General features: G+C 41.2%; 1 protein-coding gene across 1 annotated transcript in view; it reads right to left on the bottom strand.

Annotated features, from left to right (window-relative positions):
- pparab (peroxisome proliferator-activated receptor alpha b) overlaps positions 1–18713 on the bottom strand; it is a 182905-nt gene that overhangs the window by 25080 nt on the left and 139112 nt on the right. The window contains exons 5-6 of the mRNA XM_061916864.1: positions 15042–15214; positions 8155–8293 (exon numbers count right to left, since the gene is read on the bottom strand). Of these exons, the coding sequence (XP_061772848.1) occupies positions 8155–8293; positions 15042–15214 (312 nt within the window). The remainder of the gene's footprint in view (positions 1–8154; positions 8294–15041; positions 15215–18713) is intronic.

Raw genomic sequence — 18713 nt, 5'->3', positions numbered from 1 at the left:
CTTTTTGAAAGGTAATTTATCGTATTTTATGGGCGGAATGATTGTAAAAATTCTCCTTTATTCCCCTCTAAAGGGGAACTGCACTTTTATTCATTGTTTATTTTGTTTATCGTTCACAATCACTATGCAAGTCATGACGACCATTTTGCCACAATAAAAAACAAAAAAAAGGAAAATAATTTTACCCTGTGGCTGCGAATATTTGAGGCATAGTTGCACACTCTGGGAGTTGCTGAGTGGCTTCACTTTGTCAGCCCTGCTGTTAGCACAAACTAGCAGTGCGAGGCGATCATTCTTTGGCTAGTGTCCCGGTAGTGCCTCCTCCTTCAAAGGTTCGCTCTGGCATATTTTTCGGTCTCATCACAATTAAAGACTCGCGGCGTAACAAAACACCCTCAAAGCGGTTGTCTCGCAACCCAAAAGCTTTAAAACAATACTGAGTCTTTGGACACATTAGACAGACTGACACAGCTCTGACCGGGACATATAGAAAGTTAATTTTTTGACTTTAATAATGATGTCGGAGTCCATGAGAAAGAAAACTGTAGCTGTCTTTGGACCACAGGGTGAGTTTAACAAGAATGTCCACAGCAGCGCAGCATCTAAAGTGATGTTGCAATAGGAGTGAAATCAATCAATCAATCAATCAATGTTTACTTATATAGCCCTAAATCACTAGTGTCTCAAAGGGCTGCACAAACCACCACGACATCCTCGGTAGGCCCACATAAGGGCAAGGAAAACTCACACCCAGTGGGACATCGGTGACAATAATGACCCAGTGGGACGTCGGTGACAATGATGACTATGAGAACCTTAGAGAGGAGGAAAGCAATGGATGTCGAGCGGGTCTAACATGATACTGTGAAAGTTGAATCCACAATGGATCCAACACAGTCGCGAGAGTCCAGTCCAAAGCGGATCCAACACAGCAGCGAGAGTCCCGTTCACAGCGGAGCCAGCAGGAAACCATCCCAAGCGGAGGCGGATCAGCATCGCAGAGATGTCCCCAGCCGATACACAGACAAGCAGTACATGGCCACCGGATCGGACCGGACCCCCTCGGACCGGACCCCCTCCACAAGGGAGAGTGGGACATAGAAGAAAAAGAAAAGAAACGGCAGATCAACTGGTCTAAAAAGGGAGTCTATTTAAAGGCTAGAGTATACAAATGAGTTTTAAGGTGAGACTTAAATGCTTCTACTGAGGTGGCATCTCGAACTGTTACCGGGAGGGCATTCCAGAGTACTGGAGCCCGAACGGAAAACGCTCTATAGCCCGCAGACTTTTTTTGGGCTTTGGGAATCACTAACAAGCCGGAGTCCTTTGAACGCAGATTTCTTGCCGGGACATATGGTACAATACAATCGGCAAGATAGGATGGAGCTAGACCGTGTAGTATTTTATACGTAAGTAGTAAAACCTTAAAGTCACATCTTAAGTGCACAGGAAGCCAGTGCAGGTGAGCCAGTACAGGCGTAATGTGATCAAACTTTCTTGTTCTTGTCAAAAGTCTAGCAGCCGCATTTTGTACCAACTGTAATCTTTTAATGCTAGACATGGGGAGACCCGAAAATAATACGTTACAGTAGTCGAGGCGAAATGCTGAGTCAGAACAAATAGGGTCAAACTCGTTTCGCCAAATAATTAGCGCATGCTTAGCATTACCGCCGGCTCAGGATTAACGGCGGGTCAAACTCGTTTCGCAAAATATTATTTTTATTAGCGTATGTCTAGAATTTACGCCGGGTCAAACTCGTTTCGCAAAATAATTAGCATATGCCTAGAATTTCTGCCGGGTTTCACCTGTCGTCATTTACAAAATGAGAAAAGTCTGATTTCAATCATTTGAAATCGCATAAAGGGAAGAAGATTAAGAGCTATTCAGTAGGATTTAAGGTCGAAGCTATTGAATATGCTAAAAAGAACAGTAAGTTTTATTGATATACCGTAGCTGCGTGTGTCAAATATGAGTCATTAAATGACTCCCGCCTCCTGGTGGTAGAGAGCGCTAGTGATCCTTCTTGCAACTACTCGGCTGCAGAAGAAGTGACAACAAACAGCAAGAGTGAACAAGGTGTGTTTATTTTTTCCTCTCGATTGAACTTTTAACATGGAGGATTACAGATCTAAAATAAAACAGTTTTCTAAACTGGACTTGTAATCGAAGCAGGAAGTAATAAAGGAAGATCTCTATCGGGACAGAGAGACTTTTAAAACTGAAGAAAGACAAGGAAGACTTCTATAAACAAGTTATCGATGCTTTTGATCAGAAGGAGCTGCGCACGGACTTCATTTATAAGTAAAGGTAAGACCATAATAACGGTGTTGTTTTTTTAATTAAATGTGCTTTTCATGATGGTTTCCTTACATCACACTCAAATATATAAGCGCAGGCCTAAATTTACCGCATTCCTTTGGTAAACGCCGGAGTGAGAAGAGGTTTTAAAATAATTAGCGCCCCGGCGGTAATTCAAGGAAGTTGCATCATTTCCAACGGCACAACAGACAATATCTCATGGCACACTAGTGTGCCGCGGCACAGTGGTTGATAAACACTGTTCTACAGTAGCAGTCCTGGCGTCATGGGCGGGAACCTCTTTATTTTATTTCTGTTTATTTTATATGAGTTTTTTATTTTTGCACGGCAGCAGGTAAAAAGTAAGACTAATCTAAACATAACAATAACACAATTAACTCAAGTGTTAATTAACGTATACATTAGGGCTATCAAAGTGATATTTTGTTCTATTCATTAAAGCAATGTATGCTGAGTTGCCAAAAAGTGATCAATGTAATATTTTGAGATTGACACATCTCAGGAGTGTTACATTAAGGGTTATTAAGTGCATACTTTTTAATATTTTTAAATGGTTGATTTACTGTTTATAGGCTAGCAATAGAGATGTCTGATAATATCGGACTGCCGATATTAAATAAATGCTTTAAAATGTAATATCGGAAATTATCGGCATCGGCTTCAAAAAAGTCAAATTTATGACTAAAACGCCGCTGTACGGAGTGGTACACGGACGTAGGGAGAAGTACAGAGTGCCAATAAACCTTAAAGGCACTCCCTATCACATGATATCTACGGCTTTTCACACACACAAGTGAATGCAAGGCATACTTGGTCAACAGCCATACAGGTCACACTGAAGGTGGCCGTATAAACAACTTTAACACTGTTACAAATATGCGCCACACTGTGAACCCACACTAAACAAGAATGACAAGGGAGAACATCCGCAGCGTAACACAACAAACGCAACAAAACAAATACCCCATCCCTTGCAGCACTAACTCTCCCGGGACGGTACAATTTACACCCCCTGCCCCGTACCTCAACCTCCTCATTCTCTGTCAGGGAGAGCATGTCCCAAATTCCTAGTTGCTGTTTTGAGGCATGTAAAAAAATAAATAATGCACTTTGTGACTTCAATAATAAATATGGCAGTGCCATATTGGCATTTTTTCCATAACTTGAGTTGAGTTATTTGGGAAAAACTTGTTACATTGTTTAATGCATCTAGTGGGGCACTCAACAAAAATAGGCATAATATTGTGTTTATTCCACCATATCGGTATCGGTTGATATCGGAATTGGACGATATCGGAATATCTACAAAAAAGCCATTATCGGACATCTCTAGTTAGCGAGGTAAAGTTTTGTACCTGACAAGGTAGCCAAAAACTTTACCATACTAGCCTATATAAATCCAGCATTTATAAAGACACAACAGTTGTCTAAATGAACATCTTCAGCATAAAGTGCATACTGTACTGTTTACATCAGGACTATTCAACTGGCGGCCCGCCAAAGCCTTTCATTTGGTCCGCCAAACATCACGCAAATATGCTTGATGAAACGGATTAGTGCATGTGCCTCACAATACCGAGGTTCTGAGTTCAAATCCCGGGCTCGGGATCTTCCTGTGTGGAGTTTGCATGTTCCGCGTGGGTTCCCTCCGGCTTCCTCCCACCTCCAAAGACATGCACCTGGGGATAGGCCCCTCCCACCTCCAAAGACATGCACCTGGGGATAAGCCCCGCCCGCCTCCAAAGACATGCACCTGGATACAGGCCCATCTCACTTCCAAAGACATGCAACTGTGTATAGGCCCCTCCCACCCCCAAAGACATGCACCTGGGGATAGGCCCCTCCCACCTCCAAAGACAAGCACCTGGGGATAGGCTCCTCCCACCCCCAAAGACATGCACCTGGAGATAGGCTCCTCCCACCCCCAAAGACATGCACCTGGGGATAGGCCCCTCCCACCTCCAAAGACATGCATCTGGGATAGGCCCCTCCCACCTCCAAAGACATGCACCTGGAGATAGGCCCCTCCCACCTCTAAAGACATGCACCTGGGGATAGGCCCCTTCCGCTTCCAAAGACATGCACCTGGATAAAGGCCCCTCCCACCTCCAAAGACATGCACCTGAGGATAGGCCCCTCCCACCTCCAAAGAAGTGCACCTGAGGATAGGCCCCTCCCACCTCCAAAGACATGCACCTGGGGATAGGCCCCTCCCAACTCTAAAGACATGTACCTGAGGATAAGCCCCTCCCACCTCCGAAGACATGCAACTGGAGATAGGCCCCTCCCACCTCCAAAGACATGCACCTGGAAATAGGCCCCTCCCACCTCAAAAGACATGCATCTGGGATTTGCCCCTCCCACGTCCAAAGACATGCACCTGGGAATAGGCCCCTCCCACCTCCAAAGACATGCACCTAGGGATAGGCACCTCCCACCTCCAAACACATGCACCTGGATACAGGGCTCTCCCACCTCCAAAAACATGCAACTGGGGAAAGGCCCCTCCCACCGCCAAAGACATTCACCTAGATACAGGCCCATCCCACCTCCAAAGACATGCACCTGGATAAAGGCCCCTCCCACACCCAAAGACATGCACCTGGATAAAGGCCCCTCCCACTTCCAAAGACATGCACCTGGATAAAGGCCCCTCCCACCTCCAAAGACATGCACCTGGATAAAGGCCCCTCCCACACCCAAAGACATGCACCTAGATAAAGGCCCCTCCCAGCTCCAAAGACATGCACCTGGATAAAGGCCCCTCCCACACCCAAAGACATGCACCTGGATAAAGGCCCCTCCCACACCCAAAGACATGCACCTGGATAAAGGCCCCTCCCACCTCCAAAGACATGCACCTGGATAAAGGCCCCTCCCACCTCCAAAGACATGCACCTGGGGGTAGGCTCCTCCCGCCTCCAAAGACATGCACCTGGATAAAGGCCCCTCCCACCTCCTAAGACTAGCACCTGGGGATAGGCCCCTCCCACCTCCAAAGACATGCACCTGGGGGTACGTTGATTGGCAACACTAAATGGTCCAAGGTGTGTGTGAATGTTGTCTGTCTATCTGTGTTGGCCCTGTGATGAGGAGGTGACTTGTCCATGGTGTACCCCACCTTCCGCCAGAATGCGGCTGAGATAGGCTCCAGCACCCCCCGTGACCCAAAAAGAGACAAGCGGAAGAAAATGGATGGATGGAAACCATTCAAACTAGGGTTGATCATGCATGCAGTACTCCTGCCACCCCGCGGGGGGCAACAGTGATGTGTATGTGTCTCAATGGGTTGAGTAGAAGAAGACTACTCATTTGACCCTGAAAAAAAAAAAATCTAAATAAATTGCGAAAACCGGACTTTTAACGACTGAACAACGAAGTCTGACAAGCAGCAACAACCGTAGAAAATCCACACGTGTAAGTTTCATCCCCAAACTTGGTCAAACATTTGTAAAAAAAAAACATTGTGCATGAATATATTTAGTTTGTGTTGTATCGACCTTGCTGACTTTCTGATGTATTTTGTATTCGTGTTATTTAGTTTTTTTTTATCTGAGGTTAAAATAACTCAAGACTGTTTAATACATGCAGCGCTAAATTGGACCAGGAGAGGGCGATAACGATACACTTTAGTTACATTTTGTGCAACATGGAAGTTGTATTGCTTCTGTGTAATTATTTGTAGTTTATTGTGTGAATGTATTAAAAACATTACACCTATTTTATGCATGTAAACTACAAACCCCGTTTCCATTTGAGTTGGGAAATTGTGTTAGATGTAAATAAAAACAAAATACAACGATTTGCAAATAATTTTCAACCCATATTCAGTTGAATATGCTACAAAGACACCATATTTGATATTCAAACTGATATTTTTTTCAAATAATCATTAACTTTAGAATTTGATGCCAGCAACACGTGAAAAAGAAGTTGGGAAAGGTGGCAATAAATACTGATAAAGTTGAGGAATGCTCATCAAACACTTATTTGGAACATCCCCCAGGTGTGCAGGCTAATTGGGAACAGGTGGGTGTCATGATTGGGTATAAAAGCAGCTTCCATGAAATGCTAAGTAATTCACAAACAAGGATGGGGTGAAGGTCACCACTTTGTAAGCAAACTGTCGAACAGTTTTAGAACAACATTTCTCAACAAGCTATTGCAAGGAATTTAGGGATTTTACCATCTACGGTCTGTAAAATCATCAAAATGTTCAGAGAATCTGGAGAAATCACTGCACGTAAGCGATGATATTACGGATCTTTGATCCTTCAGGCGGTACCGCATCAAAAACCGACATCTGTGTATAAAGGATATCACCACATGGGCTCAGGAACACTTCATAAAACCACTGTCAGTAACTACAGTTGGTCACTATATCTGTAAGTGCAAGTTAAAACTCTACTATGCAAAGCAAAACCCATTTATCAACAACACCTAGAAACACCGCGGGCTTCGCTGGGCCCAAGTTCATCTAAGATGGACTGATGCAAAGTGGAAAAGTGTTCTGTGGTCTGACGAGTCCACATTTCAAATTATATTTGGAAACTGTGGACGTGGTGTCCTCTGAAACAAAGAGGAAAATAACCATCCGGATTGTTATAGGCGCAAAGTGGGTAGAGCGGCCGTGCCAGAAACCTGAGGGTTGCAGGTTCGCTTCCCACCTATTGACATCCAAAAAAGCGCTGCTGTTGTGTCCTTGGGCAGGACACTTCACCCTTTGCCCCCGGTGCCGCTCACACTGGTGAATGAATGATGAATGAAAAATAGGTGGTGGGCGGAGGGGCCGTAGGCGCAAACTGGCAGCTACGTTTCCGTCAGTCTACCCCAGGGCAGCTGTGGCTACATATGTAACTTACCATCACCAGGTGTGAATGAATGATGGGTTCCCACTTCAATGGGAGCGCTTTGAGTATATAACAATAGAAAAGCGCGATATAAATCTAATCCATTATTATTATTATTATTATTATTATTATTATTATTATTATTATTATCTTCCACTACAAGTTAGGAGTTGCCTCGCCGCGGATGTTTTCTGTCTTTCAGCCTGCTAACAGCCGAGGACGAATCGGGACCTCAACAAAGACAAGGCAGCCAAACCAGAGACAGGGCGAAAATAACGAGCAGATTTCCGTTCTGAATAATCACGTATTGTGCATACTGATAATGACCCCTCCTTTTAGAAGCAGCCTCAACGATGTAACTAGGGAACTCCTGAATAAATAAAGGAGCGCGTGGGCTGTGCCTCAGAGCGTAGAGTGAAGTGAAGTGAAGTATATTTATATAGCGCTTTTCTCAAGTGACTCAAAGCGCTTTACATAGTGACACCCAATATCTAAGTTACATTTAAACCAGTGTGGGTGGCACTGGGAGCAGGTGGGTAAAGTGTCTTGCCCAAGGACACAACGGCAGTGAGTAGGATGGCACAAGCGGGAATCGAACCTGCAACCCTCACGTTGCTGAAACGGCCACTCTACCAACCGAGCTATGCCGCCCCAAGTGAGACTGTGAGTGAGTGTGCAGCTCCATGCGTTCTCCCAATGGGCAAAATTGAACTCTGTCATTGCCTGATTCCTTGCTTCTTGTTCTGTTTAATACATAGTTCAATGCTTAAACCTGACAAAGGTTATTGTCTCGTTCAGAACTGCAGAAGAAGAGTGCAAATGAAAGTAATAGAAGACAGCGGAGACATGTTTCAACATGTCGTCTAAGCTTATGCCTGTTAATTAGCCACTCTTGGCACTGATTGTGTATAGTCCTGGTACTGTTTTAAGTGGTGTGTGTGTGTGTCTTTACACACAGGAGAAAGGGAGCGGCTTTCGACTCACCGTTGTGGGACATGCCCACTGACAGGCACTTCTGGAAACGGCAGAATTGGCACTTGTTGCGGTTCTTCTTCTGGATCTTGCAGCGGCGCTCACACTTGTCGTAGTCCAGCTTGAGACGGATGGTCCTCCGGAAAAAACCCTGAAAAAAAAGGACAAAGTGGTTAAGAATACTGGACACAAAATCAGGACGTCAAATGGAACATCGTTATATTACGGCTTTTAACCATCTGGGGACTTCAATTTTAATTATCTTAAAGCCAAACGGGAAATAAGAGCCCCCAAATTTTTAGGGGCTTAAAACATTTGGCATCTTGTTTTCCCCTACTTTTTTTTGTTCAAATGTCTCAAAAATATCAAACAGGGGATGTTTTTTTCTTCTTCTAATTGTTCTTAATTTCAGCCAATCTCACAGCTTTAATTTAAAAAAAAAATAATAATTTAAATGATTGTCCAACATTACACAATTTAATAAAAAAGGCCTTCAAAGCGTTAAAAAAACAAAACCAAAAAACATTACATGGTTGGTATTTTTGTGTAAAGCTGCAGTTGATTATCAAATGTAGGCAAAACAAGTAAAAAACAAACAAAATTAAATTGATCCAAAATGTTTTGTATGACATTTTAAAGATAAATAAATTATGTGTCCTGTTTGGTTTTGGGGTATTGCAGAATTCTACTCCTGGGATGGAAAAAAAAAAAACCTCTTGGGTAAAGTCATATTTAATGTAACAACAAATATTATTGAGTCATACCAAAAACTATAAAAATGGGAGCCACTACCTACCTGCTTGGCACTCAGCATCAAGGCTTGGAATTGGGGGTTAAATCACCAAAAATGATTCTCGGGCGCGGCCACCGCTGTTGCTCACTGCTCCCCTCACCTCCCATGGGGTGAACAAGGGGATGGGTCAAATGCAGAGGACACATTTCACCACACATAGTGTGTGTGTGTGTGTGGGTGACTATCATTGCTACTTTAACTTAACTTAACCATGGCCAAAATACAACAAGAAGTTACTGACAGAACCAAATAAGTCATCCTTTGGGCCCCCAAGGGGCTCAACATGTTTTTTCTACATATTCCTACTAAATTATACACCTAATACATTTTATATAACACATTTTATTAATATGTTTTATTGTCACATCAATTGCAATTTGAATTGCAGTCATACACTCTTTAATAGACTGTATTTATATTATTCACATGTGAATAATGCTGTATAATAGACTGTATTTATATTATTCACATGTGAATAATGCTGTATAATACAATGTATTTATATTATTCACATGTGAATAATGCTGTATAATGAACTGTATTTAAATTATTCACATGTCAATAATGCTGTATAATAGACTGTATTTGTATTATTCACATGTGAATAATGTTTTATAATACATTGTATTTATATGATTCACATGTGAATAATGCTGTATAATAGACTGTATTTATATTATTCACATGTGAATAATGCTGTATAATAGGCTGTATTTATACTATTCACATGTGAATAATGCTGTATAATAGACTGTATTTATGTTATTCACTCGTAAATAATGCTGTATAATATACTGTATTTATATTATTCACATGTGAATAATGCTGTATAATACAATGTATTTATATTATTCACATGTGAATAATGCTGTATAATAGACTGTATTTAAATCATTCACATGTCAAGAATGCTGTATAATAGACTGTATTTGTATTATCCACATGTGAATAATGCTGTAAATACTGTATTTATATTATTCACATGTGAATAATGCTGTGTAATACAATGTATTTATACTATTCAAATGTGAATAATGCTGTATAATAGACTGTATTTATATTATTCACATGTGAATAATGCTGTATAATAGACTGTATTTATATTATTCACATGAGAAAAATGCTGTATCATACTGTATTTATGTTATTCACATGTGAGTAATGCTGTAGATCAATCCATCCATACATGTTCTACCACTTATTTCCTTTTGGGGTCGCGGGGGGCGCTGGTGCCTATGTCAGCTACAAATCGGGCGGAAGGCGGTGTACACCCCGGACAAGTCGCCTTCTCATCGCAGGGCCAATGTTGTATAATAGACTGTATTTATATTATTCACATGTGAATAATGTTGTATAATAGACTGTATTAATGTTATTCACATGAGAATAATGCTGTATAATAGACTGTGTTTATATTATTTACATGTGAATAATGCTGTATACTAGACTTTATTTATATTATTCACTTATGAATAATGCTGTATAATAGACTGTAATTATATTATTTACATGTGAATAATGCTGTATAATAGACTGTATTAATGTTATTTACATGTGAATAATGCTGTACAATAGACTGTGTTTATATTATTTACATGTGAATAATGCTGTATAATAGACTGTATTTATCTTATTCACATGTGAACAATGCTGTATGATACTGTATTTATGTTATTCACATGTGAATAATGTTGTATAATAGACTATATATATATTATTCACATGTGAATAATGCTGTATAATAGACTTTATATTATTTACATGTGAATAATGCTGTATAATAGACTTTTTATTATTTACATGTGAATAATGCTGTATAATAGACTATATATATATTATTCACATGTGAATAATGCTGTATAACAGACTATATATATATATATTATTCACATGTGAATAATGCTGTATAATAGACTTTATATTATTTACATGTGAATAATGCTGTATAATAGACTCTATATATATTATTCACATGTGAATAATGCTGTATAATAGACTGCATTTATATTATTCACATGTAAAAAAAATACCCAAGTGTTTATTGCCTATTGTGAGTGAACTGTAGTGCTGAATTTCCCCCAAAGTAAAGTACTTTCTATTCTATTTAAATGAAGACCATTACTTTTTACATTACTTTAAATGTTTTTTTAATTACTTCTAAATCATAGTAAAAACATGTTTTAATTACTGTTTAATACTACTATACCCGAAAAGGCCAGTTTTCTTTCCTCTTCGTTATTCGGTTAACTCATTTTTTATTTGATTGTATTGTAAATCATTTTTTAATTTGGTATGATTTAACTTTATTTCACATCTACATTATTATCATGACTTTTTTAAATCGCTGATTGGCTAATTTAGCGTGACAAGTGGGACTCGTTTTGTGTTCAGTACCAAATATGGTTCTTTGCTCTTTAACTGCATAAACTGCTATGGAAAGCTTATCAACAGACTCATTGACTTGTAATATATTCTCAATAGTACACATACATCTAATACATTTATAGTTGTGCAAATGAAAGGTTTCCCCTAATTATTCCTGACTAAACGCAGCCTAATTGGCAAAGTCCACCCAGGGAGTGATGTCATTATGAAGCAACAGAAAAACCCGTAAAAGGCAGGTTGAGTAACTCTTGAGTCGACACTCTCACTGTACGTCGTACACTACACACACATCCATAATGTCGGGATCGGGAGTTGCCAAAGTTGCTACTTCCTGTGAAGCATCAATTTTGCACGTTTGGGAGTGTTCCAGTTGACAAAAGGCAGGCGCGTCCGTGAACTCACTGTCCTGCAGACGAGCACAACCTTGCCATACTGCCATCAACATGAACCCCACAAACTATACTCCCATGACAGTTTTATTTTTACTGCGTGCGTGATTACAAAGAGGACGTTTTTTATGCAAGTTTGGCATTTGTGAGGAAAGAACATCTAATGCAAACGTTGGGTTGCATTAAAAAAGTCAACTCGTAGTTCAAACTCTACTGGAAGGCCTGGGCCCATATTCAATAAGTCAACTAACCCGCAATAAAAATAATTCAGTTAAGTTCAGTTTATGTGGAACATTCGATATAATGTCATGTGTCACACAATTCCACTTGTTTCATTACAGCACCTCCGAAAAGGAGGAGGATGAAGCTAAACTAAAAACCCCGTTTCCATAGGAGTTGGGAAATTGTGTTAGATGTAAATATAAACGGAATACAATGATTTGCAAATCATTTTCAACCCATATTCAGTTGAATGCACTACAAACACAAGATATTTGATGTTCAAACTCATAAACTTTATTTTTTTTTGCAAATTATAATTAACTTACAATTTCATGGCTGCAAAATGTGCCAAAGTAGTTGGGAAAGGGCATGTTCACCACTGTGTTACATCACATTTTCTTTAAACGTCACTCAATAAACGTTTGGGAACTGAGGAAACTAATTGTTGAAGCTTTGAAAGTGGAATTCTTTCCCATTTTTGTTTTATGCAGAGCTTCAGTCGTTCAACAGTCCGGGGTCTCCGCGGTCGTATTTTACGCTTCATAATGCGCGACACATTTTCGATGGGAGACAGGTCTGGACTGCAGGCGGGCCAGGAAAGTACTCGCACTCTTTTTTTTACAAAGCCACGTTATTGTAACACATGGCTTGGCATCGTCTTGTTGAAATAAGCAGGGACGTCCATGATAACGTTGTTTGGATGACAACATATGTTGCTCCAAAACCTGTATGCACCATTCAGCAGTAATGGTGCCTTCACAGATGTGTAAGTTACCCATGTCTTGGGCACTAATACACCCCCATACCATCACAGATGCTGGCTTTTGAACTTTGCGCCTATAACAATCCGGATGGTTATTTTCCTCTTTGTTTTGGAGGACACCACGTCCTCTGTTTCCAAATATAATTTGAAATGTGGACTCATCAGACCACAGAACACTTTTACACTTTGCATCAGTCCATCTTAGATGAGCTCTGGCCCAGCGAAGCCGGCGGCGTTTCTGGGTGTTGTTGATAAATGGTCTTTGCTTTGCATAGTAGAGTTTTAATTTGCACTTACAGATGTAGCGCCCAACTGTAGTTACTGACAGTGGTTTTATGAAGTGTTCCTGATCCCATGTGGTGATATCCTTTACACACTGATGTCGGTTTTTGATGCAGTACCCCCTGAGTGGTCAAAGGTCCGTAATATCATCGCTTACGTGCAGCGATTTCTCCAGATTCTCTGAACCTTTTGATGATTTTACGGACCGTAGATGGTAAAATCCCTAAATTCCTTGCAATAGCTCGTTGAGAAAGTCTGTTCTAAAACTGTTCGACAATTTGCTTACGAAGTGGTGACCCTCGCCCCATCCTTGTTTGTGAATTACTTAGCATTTCATGGAAGCTGCTTTTATACCCAATTAGGGCACCCACCTGTTACCAATTAGCCTGCACACCTGTGGGATGTTCCAAATAATTGTTTGATGAGCATTCCTCAATTTTATCAGTATTAATTGCCACCTTTCCCCAACTTCTTTGTCACGTGTTGCTGGCATCAAATTCTAAAGTTAATGATTATTTGCAAACAAAAAAAATGTTTAGCAGTTTGAACATCAAATATGTTGTCTTTGTAGCATATTCAATTGAATATGGGTTGAAAAGGATTTGCAAATCATTGTATTCTGTTTATATTTACATCTAACACAATTTCCCAACTAATATGGAAACGGGGTTTGTAGTTATTTCCCATATTTCTACACAATAAGTAAACTTATTTAGCTTATTCTAGTGGTGTTCCTCAGGGTTCTCGTTTCCATCAGTTGGGCTGATCAACAGGTGGCCCACGAGTTCAGTTCAAAAAAACCTGTGAAAGACTCACATTTTTACAGAATGTCTACGAGCTTCAACCAAATGTCTACTGTAGAGGACGCTGCTTTTCTGGGACATACAGTGGGGCAAAAAAGTATTTAGTCAGCCACCGATTGTGCAAGTTATCCCACTTAAAATGATGACAGAGGTCTGTAATTTTCATCATAGGTACACTTCAACTGTGAGAGACAGAATGTGAAAAAAAAATCCAGGAATTCACATTGTAGGAATTTTAAAGAATTTATTTGTAAATGATGGTGGAAAATAAGTATTTGGTCAACCATTCAAAGCTCTCAGTGATGGAAGGAGGTTTTGGCTCAAAATCTCACAATACATGGCCCCATTCATTCTTTCCTTAACACGGATCAATCGTCCTGTCCCCTTAGCAGAAAAACAGCCCCAAAGCATGATGTTTCCACCCCCATGCTTCACAGTAGGTGTGGTGTTCTTGGGATGCAACTCAGTATTCTTCTTCCTCCAAACACGACGAGTTGAGTTCATACCAAAAAGTTCTATTTTGGTTTCATCTGACCACATGACATTCTCCCAATCCTCTGCTGTATCATCCATGTATCCATTTTGGTATAAACTCAACTCGTCGTGTTTGGGGGAAGAAGAATACTGAACTGCATCCCATGAACACCATACCTACTGTGAAGCATGGGGGTGGAAACATCATGCTTTGGGGCTGTTTTTCTGCTGAGGGGAAAGGACGATTGATCCGTGTTAAGGAAAGAATGAATGGGGCCATGTATTGTGAGATTTTGAGCCAAAACCTCATTCCATCAGTGAGAGCTTTGAATGGTTGACCAAATACTTATTTTCCAGCATAATTTACAAATAAATTCTTAAAAATTCCTACAATGTGAAGTCCTGGATTTTTTTTTCACATTCTTTCTCTCACAGTTAAAGTGTACCTATGATGAAAATTACAGACCTCTGTCATCATTTTAAGTGGGAGAACTTGCACAGTCGGCTGACTAAATACTTTTTTGCCCCACTGTACGAGGTGAGAGTAATAGTCCAGTCCTTAGCCTTCTGGAAACAATTTAGTTGACTATTTTTGCCTTCAGTGTCTTTTGCTTTCTGAAAATGTGGCGCCCTGAACAGTTGAGTTGGAAAGCCAAGTTCTATGGCTATCATCACACTTTGCCTCCTCCTCTGAAAGCTCGCTGCGATGAAGCCTGGTTTAGGTGAGGGTGTCACTTGATGAGGCTGTCACTTGTTTGAGATGAGAAGAGTTGACAGGATCTGCTCACCTTGCAGCCCTCGCAGGCGTGGACGCCGTAGTGGTAGCCCGAGGCCCGGTCAGCACACACCCGGCACTCCAGGCTGAGCAAGGAGGAGGAGGAGGAGGAAGAGGAGATGTCGTCCTGGCCTGCCGCCACGCCGTAGATGACCGATGAGGGGCTGGAGGCGGGGGTCAAAGTGTCTGGCGGAGCAAGAAACATGTCTCACTGCAGCCTCTTTCATCAATATACTGCACAATGTATCCCATAATTATTATACCATATATCCCATATTATACAATACATCCCATAATTATTATACAATATATTCTATAATTATTATAGAATACATTCTATAATTATCGTAGAATGTATTTTAAAATTATTACATCATATATTGTATAATAATTATATAACATTTTCTAAAATTATTATAGAACATATTCTATAATTATCATATAATATATTCTGTAAATATTATACAATATATTCTATAATTATTATACAATATATTCTACCAAGTACACATTTAGAGGCACTTGCCCATTCAAATACATGACTTACATCCCCTTCCTTCCTACCTACTTTTCCTTCGTCAACTTCCTTCCTACATACCGACATTTTATTTGTCAACTTCCTTCCTTCCTACCTACATTTCCTTCGTCAACTTCCTTCCTAACTACATACCTTTCCTTCAACCGCCTTCCTTCCTGAGACGTGTTTCATTCTTCAACTGCCTTCCTTCCTACCTACCTTTCTTTCTTTCTTCAACTGCCTTCCTTCCTACCTACCTTTCCTTCATCAACAGCCATCTTTCCATCGTCAACTTCCTTCTTACCTTTCCTTCTTCAACTGCCTTCCTTCCTACCTACCTTTCCTTTGTCAACTGCCTTCCTGCTTGCCTTCCTTCCTACCTATCTATCCTTCTTCAACCGCCTTCCTTCCTACCTACCTTTCCTTCGTCAACAGCCATATTTCCTACCTACCTTTCCATTGTCAACTCCCTTCTTATCTTTCCTTCTTCAACTGCCTTCCTTCCTACCTACCTTTCCTTCGTCAACTGCCTTCCTGCCTACCTACCTTACTTCGTCAACTTCCTTCCTACCAACCTACCTTTCCTTCGTCAACTTCCTTCCTAACAACCTACCTTTCCTTCAATCGCCTTCCTTCCTGAGACATGTTTCATTCTTCAACTGCTTTCCTTCCTACCTACCTTTCCCTCTTCTACTGCCTTTCTTCCTACCTGCCTTTCCTTCTTCAACCGCCTTCTTTCCTCCCTACTTTTCCTTCTTCAACTGCCTTCCTTCCTGCCTACCTTTCCTTCTTCAACTGCCTTCCTTCCTACCTACCTACCAACCTTTCTTTCGTCAACTGCCTTCCTTCCTACCTACATTTCCTTCGTCAACTTCCTTACTACCTACCTACCGTTCCTTTGTCAACTTCCTTCCTAACTACCTACCTTTCCTTCAACTACCTTCCTTCCTAAGACATGTTTCATTCTTCAACTGACTTCCTTCCTACCTAACTTTCCTTCGTCAACTGCCTTCCTTCCTACCTACCTTTCCTTCTTCAACTGCCTTCCTTCCTACCTACCTTTCCTTCTTAAACTGCCTTCCTTCCTACCTACCTTTCCTTTGTCAACTGCCTTCCTACCAACCTACCTTTCCTTTGTCAACTTCCTTCCTAACTACCTACCTTTCCTTCAACCTCCTTCCTTCCTGAGACATGTTTCATTCTTCAACTGCTTTCCTTCCTACCTACCTTTCCCTCTTCTACTACCTTTCTTCCTACCTACCTTTCCTTCTTAAACTGCCTTCCTTCCTACCTACCTTTCCTTCTTCAACTGCCTTCCTTCCTACCTACCTTTCCTTCATTAACTTCCTTCCTTCCTACCTACCTACCTTCTTCAACTGCCTTCCTTCCTACCCACCTTTCCTTCGTCAACTGCCTTCCTTCCTACCTAACTTACTTCGTCAACTTCCTTCCTACTAACCTACCATTCCTTCGTCAACTTCCTTCCTAACTACCTACCTTTCCTTCAACTGCCTTCCTTCCTGAGACATGTTTCATTTTTCAACTGCCTTTCTTCCTACCTACCTTTCATTCGTCAACTTCCTTCCGTCCTACCTACATTTCCTTTGTCAACTTCCTTCTTACCTACCTACCTTTCCTTCATCAAATTCCTTCCTAACTATCTACCTTTCCTTCAACCGCCTTCCTTCCTGAGACATGTTTCATTCTTCAACTGCCTTCCTTCCTACCTACCTTTTCCTCTTCAACTGCCTTCCTTCCTACCTACCTTTTCCTCTTCAACAGCCTTCCTTCCTACCTACCTTTCCTTCTTCAACTGCCTTCCTTCCTACCTACCTTTCCTTCGTCAACTGCCTTCCTTCTTCAACCGCCTTCCTTCCTTCCTTCCTACCTACCTTTCCTTCTTCAACTGCCTTCCTTCCTACCTACCTTTCCTTCATCAACTTCCTTCCTACCTACCAACCTTTCGTTCGTCAACTGCCTTCCTACCTACCTAGCGTTCCTTCGTCAACTTCCTTCCTAACTTCCTACCTTTCCTTCAACTACCTTCCTTCCTGAGACATGTTTCATTCTTCAACTGACTTCCTTCCTACCTACCTTTCCCTCTTCAACTGCCATCCTAACTACCTACCAATCCTTCAACCGCCTTCCTTCCTGAGACATGTTTCATTCTTCAACTGCCTTCCTTCCTACCGACCTTCCCTCTTCAACTGCCTTCCTTCCTACCTACCTTTCCTTCGTCAACTACCTTCCTTCCTACCTACCTTTCCTTTATCACTGCCTTCCTTCCTAGCTACCTTTCCCTCTTCAACTGCCTTCCTAACTACCTACCCTTCTTTCAACCGCCTTCCTTCCTGAGACATGTTTCATTCTTCAACTGCCTTCCTTCCTACCGACCTTCCCTCTTCAACTGCCTTCCTTCCTGAGACATGTTTCATTCTTCAACTGCCTTCCTTCCTACCTACCTTTCCTTCATCAACTACCTTCCTTCCTATCTACCTTTCCTTCATCAACTGCCTTCCTTCCTAGGTACCTTTCCCTCTTAAACTGCCTTCCTAACTACCTACCTTTCCTTCAACCGCCTTCCTTCCTGAGACATGTTTCATTCTTCAACTGCCTTCCTTCGTACCTACCTTTCCCTCTTCAACTGCCTTCCTAACTACCTACCTTTCCTTCAACCGCCTTCCTTTCCGAGACATGTTTCATTCTTCAACTGCCTTCCTTCCTACCTACCTTTCCCTCTTTAACTGCCTTCCTTCCTACCTACCTTTCCTTCGTCAATTACCTTCCTTCCTACCTACCTTTCCTTCATCAACTGCTTTCCTTCCTAGCTACCTTTCCTTCTTCAACCGCCTTCCTTCCTATCTTCCTTTCCTTCTTCAACTGCTTTCCTTTCCTTCTTCAACTGCCTTCCTTTCTACCTACCTTTCCTTCTTCAACTGCCTTCATTCCTTAAACTTTCTAGACTTCCTTCCTGCAAATGTTTAACCTCCCTTCTTACCTTCCTTCCTACCTACCTTCCTTCCTGAAACAGTCAAAACTTCCTTCCTTCCTTCCTGAAACGTTGTAAACGTACATTACTTCCTAAATTTCCTTCCTACCTTGCTGAATTTGAACCTTTCTTTCTGAACTTTCTAAACTTCCCTAATTTTGTTCTACCTTCCTTTTTCC

The sequence above is a fragment of the Nerophis ophidion genome, linkage group LG12 (genome assembly GCF_033978795.1).
Source record: "Nerophis ophidion isolate RoL-2023_Sa linkage group LG12, RoL_Noph_v1.0, whole genome shotgun sequence".
Classification (NCBI taxonomy): Eukaryota; Metazoa; Chordata; class Actinopteri; order Syngnathiformes; family Syngnathidae; genus Nerophis; species Nerophis ophidion.
This window is presented reverse-complemented; position numbering and strand designations above follow the sequence as displayed.